General features: G+C 36.2%; 1 protein-coding gene across 1 annotated transcript; it reads right to left on the reverse strand.

Moving 5' to 3' along the window:
- LOC126893116 (uncharacterized) lies at window positions 1-5,660 on the reverse strand. Its single transcript, XM_050663061.1, has 3 exons — window positions 4,224-5,660; window positions 3,534-4,097; window positions 1-9 (listed from the first exon to the last, which is right to left on the reverse strand). The coding sequence occupies exons 1-3, from the start codon at window positions 5,658-5,660 to the stop codon at window positions 1-3; spliced, it is 2,010 nt and encodes a 669-aa protein (XP_050519018.1).
- Between the last annotated feature and the right edge of the window lie 2,278 nt (window positions 5,661-7,938).

Here is a 7,938-nt window from a genome sequence, read left to right on the forward strand (position 1 = left end):
CTATTCGCCCTGAAAAGGGCAAAACACATGTTACACTTCTTTGGCAACATGACCTGCTTTTACCCCGAAACGATAAAAATGCAGATGTCTATTTTATGAAACACACAACGCTACACTCAAGTTTTTCAGAGAATTAAATATTTTAAACACAATACAGATTGTCCCAACAGATTTACAGAGAGATATTTTTATAAAAGCAAATTAATGTAAATAACTGTTGTTTTCACAACATACTCCCCCGCGTTGAAGCACTGGCTTTAACATAAACCTAACCTAACATAAATCAACTTACAACGTTCTTAAGCGAAAACACTAAACTTAACTTAATTTTAACAGTCATTTGGTAGAGGACACAATTTATTAATAGAGCGCTTGAAGACTCCATCTTTAGTTTTGACCGATGCAACTCTTACTCGGCCATCCTTTCCGGGAAAGACATCAATCACTCTTGCTAGAGCCCAGTAAAGAGGAGGAGTGTTATCTTCAATCAACAAGACGAGATCGTTGGGCTCTAGGTTCTTATGAGGAAGAAACCATTTAGGGCGATTTTGGAGTCTGTTCAAGTAGTCAATTGACCATTTTTTCCAAAACATTTGCTGGAGTTTAGAGAGATGTTGCCATAAACTTAATCTATTTTCGGGAATGTGGATTACATCCCTTTCAGGAAATGACGTAAGAGATTGTCCAATCAAGAAATGTCCAGGGGTCAGATAGGTTAGATCAGAGGGATCATTTGAGAGGGAGCAAAGCGGTCGAGAGTTGAGCACAGCTTCAATTTGAGTGAGAACAGTGGTAAATTCTTCAAAAGTGAGCTTAATATCACCCATGAGTCTACGGATATGATGCTTTGCGCTCTTTATAGCGCTTTCCCAGATGCCACCATGATGAGGGGCTCGAGGAACTATGGTTTTCCAGCGAATATGAGATGATGCCAAAAAATCATTAATAGAGCGAGAGTGCTTTTTATCTTTTAAAAACTTATAAAGTTCAAACAACTGATTACGAGCTCCCAAAAAGTTCGTAGCGTTGTCACTGAATATAGTCTGAGGGAGGCCTCTACGGCTAATAAAACGTTTTAGAGCGAGAAGAAACGTTTCTGTAGAAAGGCCGGACACGACTTCGATGTGAACAGCTCGAGTCGATAGACAAACGAAAAGAGCAATATAAGATTTTATCAAGGGAGCTTTGCGGAGTTTGGAAGCTTTAATCTGAAAGGGGCCACCAAAATCTAATCCGACATGAGCGAATACTCGAGAGGATTGCAAACGTTCCTTTGGTAAATCTGCCATAATCTGAATAGCGGGTTTGGCATTAAATCTAAAACAAACCATACATTGGTGTATGACCTTTTTAACTTCACGTAGTCCATTTAAAGGCCAATATTTAAGTCGAATTTGAGATAAAGTATTTTGAGGACCAGAGTGACAAAGTCTGATATGTTCTCTCTGAAGAATGAGACGTACTACATGATTTTTTGAGGGAAGGAGAAGAGGATATTTTTGATCAAATGTAACGTCTGAGTTACCAAGGCGACCTCCTACACGCAGCATTTCATTTTCATCCAAAAAGGGGTTTAAGCGTAAAAGAGACTTATTGGATAGAGTTTTACCTTTTTTAATCTCAGAAAGCTCAAGCGAGAAAGAAGAATACTGAAGCATCTTAACAATCTTCAGTTCGGCGTTTTGAAGTTCGCTTACTTCAAGAGAATTTGATAACTTGCGAGAAGGCGATTTGGCATTATTGGCAAACCTGAATATAAATGCTAAAGTTCTTACAAACCTTGAAAAATTAGAGAACCTATCAGAAAGAGAGGTGAAAAAATCTATTTGATCATTTCGAACGTGAAGAGTTACTTTCCTTTCTTCGGGTAACTTGGAGGTATAAACTTTTGGATTGTATTTCAACAAATCCAAACGAGATTGATTCAAAAATTGAGGACCATGAAACCACAAAGAAGATTTAAGTATTTCAGCGGGTAGCATTCCTCGGGAGAGTATGTCGGCAGGATTCTCTTTGGATCGTACGTGCCTCCAATGAGCGTTAGGAGAATCATCTAAAATTTGTGCAACCCTATTTGCTACAAATTGAGTCCAACGAGAGGGATGCGAACGAAGCCAAGCGAGAACAATTTCTGAATCCGACCACATATTTATAGAGTCTAAGCGAGAGAGTTTTTCTTCAATAATATTAGCAATCCTTGCTGTGAGCTTACTACACAATAGCGCACCCATGAGTTCCAATCTTGGGAGAGTCAAGGGTTTTAGCGGAGCGACACGACTCTTAGATGCTAAAAGTGAACAAGATACTTGTTCTGATCTATAAATCACACGTAGGTAGATGCAAGCTCCATAAGCCTTTAAACTTGCATCCGAGAATGCGTGAATCTCAACACTAGTGATTTCTTGACTTAAAAAGAGACACCGAGGTATATTTAAATCCTTAAAATTAGAGAGACTGCGAACAAAATTTAGCCACTCATGCAACGTATCTGCATCTATGATATCGTTCCAATTAATTTTGGAAATCCAAATTTGTTGCATGATTAATTTAGCGACAACTGTAACTGGGTTAATTAGTCCTTGAGGATCAAATATTTGGGCAATCATTGACAGTACTTCTCTCTTGGTGTATGAGTCCTTTAGGGTAAAATTTGGGAGAGAGATTGAGAAGGTGTCAAGAATAGGATTCCAACATAAACCTAAAACCTTATTGGAGCCATTATCTGGAGCTATTACATAAGTAGTGTTCGAAGAGAGAGAAGAGATATTTTTTAAAAACAAGTCTGAGTTAGAACACCATTTATGGAGAGAGATACAAGCGGTTTCAAGCAAACTAGTTATTTCCTTATGAGCTTTAAGGAGAGTCTGTACATCATTAGCGCCATAGAGAATGTCATCAATGTAACAACTATTTTGAAGAGCATCACTGGCCAAAGGATACTTAGCCTGATGAGTTTGTGCCAGTTCCATTAAACAACGAGTACTCTGAAAGCTAGCGCTTTTAGTTCCATACGTGACGGTTTGCAATTCAAGACACTCAATGTCTTTTTCAGGGGAGTCACGCCAGAGAATGTTTAAAAGAGAGGTTTGAGCAGGATTTATTCTAACTTGTCTATACATTTTTTGTATATCCGTTGTAAAAACGAAGGAATACAATCTAAACCGTAGCAAAATGTCAAAAAGTTCCGGTTGAAGAGTAGGACCTTTGAGTAAAATATCATTGAGCGAATAACCACTAGAGCTTTTCATCGAACCATCAAAAACAACCCTAAGCTTTGTTGTTAAGGATTCTTCCTTAAACACACAGTGATGCGGTAGAAAATATTTATTTTCTAACTTTTCGTTGGTTAGAGAGAGAGGCACTATTTTCGCATGTTCGAGAAGAAGATATTCATTAATGAAAGACTTATACTGAGCATATGTACTTTCGTTTTTTAAGAGCCTATTTTCTAAATTCATAAATCTTTTAAAAGCCATTTTAAAGGATTCACCTAACATTTTATTAGCGTTTTCAGAGACAAATGGAAGATTTACTTGAAAGCGGCCTGAAGGTAACACAAGAGTAGTTTTGCTAAATATTTGTTCCGCTAATTCTTCATCGGGATTTAATTTACTAACGAGGGGAACTTCTTCAATTTCAAAAAATTGTTGAAGCAACTTATCCAACTGATTTTCTTCGGGTTCGGATTGAACAAAGAGAGAAACATTTGACTGAGAGATAGCCAAATGTGAATTACGGTGAAAAACCTGAGGATTAATTGTACCAAAAATAACATAGCCTAAGTGAGTATTCTGAAGAATGGGAAGATTTTTTCCTAACCGTATAAATCCATCCGTCAATAATTCACTATATATATCACCAGCCAGAAGCAAATCAATTTTACCCGGAACAGAATACGAGGGATCTGCGAGAGTGAGATCCTGTGGGACTTTTATTTTACTTCTATCTATAGTAGCTCTAGGAAGCCTACAAGTTATACTATCGAGTACAGCGAAAGAAGTTTTAAAACTTTTGTCATTTACATTATAGGGGAAAAATTCTAAGTTTAACATTTCGTTTGAGAGTGAGGTGTTTTCGGATATGGTTGATATCTGTAGCTGTTTAAAATAAGGGATGAGTTTTAACTTCTCAACCAAATCACGAGAGATAAACGAATGTTGGCTCCCATTATCTAGGAGCGCTCTGGCATGCATGGGTCTGCCGTCTTTCGAATAAACGGTTACTAAAGCGGTAGCCAACAATACATCAGTTTTCACTGATAAAGCGGAGAGAGACGTGGCTGCCTGAGAATCTGGAGAGTTTTGCATATCTAGAGGAGGTCTGAATGAGTTAGTAGAAGCTTCATTTTGGCTGCGATTATTAAAAGAATGCTGAGTGGATATGGGAGCGACAACACGAGAAGCACCTTGAGAATTTTGAGGAGTTTGAGCATTGCGCTCACGAGAGAGAGCTTGCCTATTGATGTTCCTAGAGGAAGAGACATTTTCAGAGGTTCCATGGAGGGATGAGTGATGATGACCCCCACACAAAGTACATGATCGAGTAGAGCCGCAATCTTGAGAGAAATGTTTACTACCCAAACAATTAAAACACAGTTTCTTACCTTTTACAAAATTAAATTTTTCCTGTAAAGAGAGGCATTTAAAATCATTACACTGATAAACCTTATGAGCATTACTTCTGCAAAAAGTACAATTATTATCAGAGAAAGAGTGTGATGGTTGGTCAACTGATGAGAAGAAAGATGTTTTTGATTGAGACCTGTTATTAACCTTTTTATCATGATCTGAAACATTTAATTTTTCCTGAATATCACACTTTTTCTCGAGAAATTTAAAAAACTGTGAAAGGGTAGGTAAGGTCTTTGTCCCAATATCATATTCAAAGGCCCTATGTGTAGAAAAATCTAATTTTTGTAAAAATATTTCAATTAATAGTAAATCCCAATGCTCAATTGGTACGGACATATTTTTCAAAGCGAGCAGCGTCTGCTGAGCTAGAGTTAAAAATTCGCGTAACGCCTTTGAATTACTTTTAACTAGAGATGGAGCCTTTAACAATTTTTGAATGTGTAAGCTAATCACTCGCGATTTGTTTTCGTAACGATCTTTGAGAGTTTTTACAGCTATATCGAAATTTTCGTCGATAACTTCGATGTTGTCGATCAACTGGAGGGGTTCATTTCGCAGGAACGATTTAAGGTAAATAAATCGTTGCACATTATTGAGTTCTTCATTGTTCACTATTAGCGTCTCGAAGAGCTGGTAGAACGAGTTGAACTCAGAGAATGACCCGCAGAACGTTTGCATGGTGATCTCCGGAAGCCTAACCTTAGCAGTGGCCACAGTTGACTGAGTGCTATTTGATCTGAGAGGAGGGGGGCCCAACAATAACTCGTCCATCTTACGCTGTAGGCCCGCGAGAATAGAGAAATATTTTTGCTCAGTTGTTACCCTGTCTTCTGCTTCAGTACCGGCTTCATCAATCTCGTCTATCTGATCCATTATTTCTTCATATTTTAAAAAACAGGTTTTTAATTCTGTTTGCCGAAATTGAAATTGTAGCGCATCCTTTTCCGTACTAGCCTTTTGTAAGAGCCAGTTTTCGATTCTTGTAATTTTAGCCTTCAAAGGCGTCCTTTTTTTCTTGAGGTCTTCCATTTCTATCTCGAATTCGATTGAACACACGGCGAGAGAGAGTCTATCGATACGCGGCAAAATCTAAATTACACTGGAGAGTTTTTTCTCAATTAACAAGCGCGGCGAGAGAATAAGAGTCTAAGTTTCACAGAGAGATACAGCGTCTACGTTAAATGTCTACAAAAGTGTTTTTGACCGTAAAATGTCTTTGAGCAGAGTTTACCTTGGATCAGCAATAAAAGTTTTAAAAAATGGAAAAATCTCACCAAATTAGTCCAATTGATAAAGCAACAGGTGGCAGCTACTAACCACACACAATAACTTCACTTTCTTTTACTTAGAGTTTATCGCGACGCGAACTAACAAGTCTTGTAGAGGTATTACACACAAAAATGTCCGAAAAAGCGGCACAAACGCGAAAACCAACCAAAAATCCGGGTCGATGTAGACCATCAAATGGTGTGAGTTTTTATTCAATCTCACCCCACCGTGGCAAAAATGGTTTAATTATTACCTTTTGCCTAATTGGACATAGGTGAATATTTTAGGACCACACCCGTATGTCCCGTCCTTCGATATAAACAAAATAGTGAACTTTTAGGAGAACTGGTTCGAATAATTTGATTTGGTCTGGTTTTAAAGGTGCTAATTAATACGATAGAAAGGGTTGTGTATTAGCGATAAATAAGGGTATCCGGCGAACAAAACATTTATTAACAAAAAAAACAACGAATTTAACAAATAAGCGGCTTAACGATAAATGATATTCTTAATAGCGAACGAGAGAGAGTAAGAGTCTTTTTAATCTATTAATTATTGCGGAGAGAGTATTTTTACGGCGAAGAGAGACGCACAAGCGAACAAAGTGTTCAACTCGGAGAGCAGAAAGAGACTACTGAAATTCTATTCAAATCTCTGCACTATTATCTTTGATAGTTTAGTTTACACTATTCGCCCTGAAAAGGGCAAAACACATGTTACACTTCTTTGGCAACATGACCTGCTTTTACCCCGAAACGATAAAAATGCAGATGTCTATTTTATGAAACACACAACGCTACACTCAAGTTTTTCAGAGAATTAAATATTTTAAACACAATACAGATTGTCCCAACAGATTTACAGAGAGATATTTTTATAAAAGCAAATTAATGTAAATAACTGTTGTTTTCACAACAAATTCCATTTTTTTACAAAATTAAAAAAAAATGTTTTATTTTAAACCCAATTTTTTTTAAACCTGAGACTTTAAACCAATGAAACTTTTAGATAATATAAACAATACATAAGTCAAGTAACTTGTGAAGCGGTAACGATTAATTTTATTTGAGAAGCTAATTAGGGGGTGATTTTCGCAACTTTTGTACCAAAAAATAAAAGGCACCAACAATATTTTATGCGTAACTCACTTACTTTTAATGTTAGAAGTTTTTTTACAAAACAAAAATAAACCTTTTTCTAAACACTTTAAAAAAGTTGAAATGAATTTTCCCCGAAAAGTGCTCAGTTTTTTGGTTATTTCACATTGAAATATTCGATTTGGATATTTTTTTCGCTGAAATACTTATGTTTTGAGTTATCTGCGAAAACCCGTCCAAAAACATGTTTTTTTTGTTAAAAATTAACATATTCACTCTCAAATAAGTCGAAAAGTATTGACTTAGTAAAAAACTCTATAGAACAAAAGTTGCTTAGAATTGGTCAAGTTATCCAATTCCGGACTTATTTTAAACGTATATTTTTTCACCCCCGAGAAAATATTTTTCACCCCGTATTTTCCAATTTTTGTAAAATGGAGGGGATGTAGAATTGTAAACTTTTTCTTATATAATAATAAACAATATCAACTACCTATTCCCAAATTTTCATCCTTACTTTATTTTTTTGGAGGTTTTCGTAAAATTTTGTGTTCCCTGATCGGGCTACAATGGGACATGAACATTTTGCACGATAGTGAAAGTATTCATAAAAGGTTGAGCTCAAGATTTCAATACAAAAGAAGACGTTTATACACGTTTTCCATAAAATATTTTTTTGCGAATGCTTGTTAAGTACATACTATCAATATGAAGAATTAATAGACCAGGGAAGTAACGGTTTTTCTAAAACAGTCTTTGGTATAGGTATCTAACAACTCCTTCTGATAAATTTGGTGATAACAATAAAGTCAATAAGTAATACACAAACTGTGTAAAAAATTCAAACACCATTTTTTACTTTTAAACAATGTAAGATCGATATTTGATTTCAAATACTAAAGGTGAAGACCGGTAAATGAAGAATTCAATTGGGAAAGAGT

Source organism: Diabrotica virgifera, chromosome 10 (assembly GCF_917563875.1).
Source record: "Diabrotica virgifera virgifera chromosome 10, PGI_DIABVI_V3a".
NCBI classification, from domain to species: Eukaryota; Metazoa; Arthropoda; class Insecta; order Coleoptera; family Chrysomelidae; genus Diabrotica; species Diabrotica virgifera.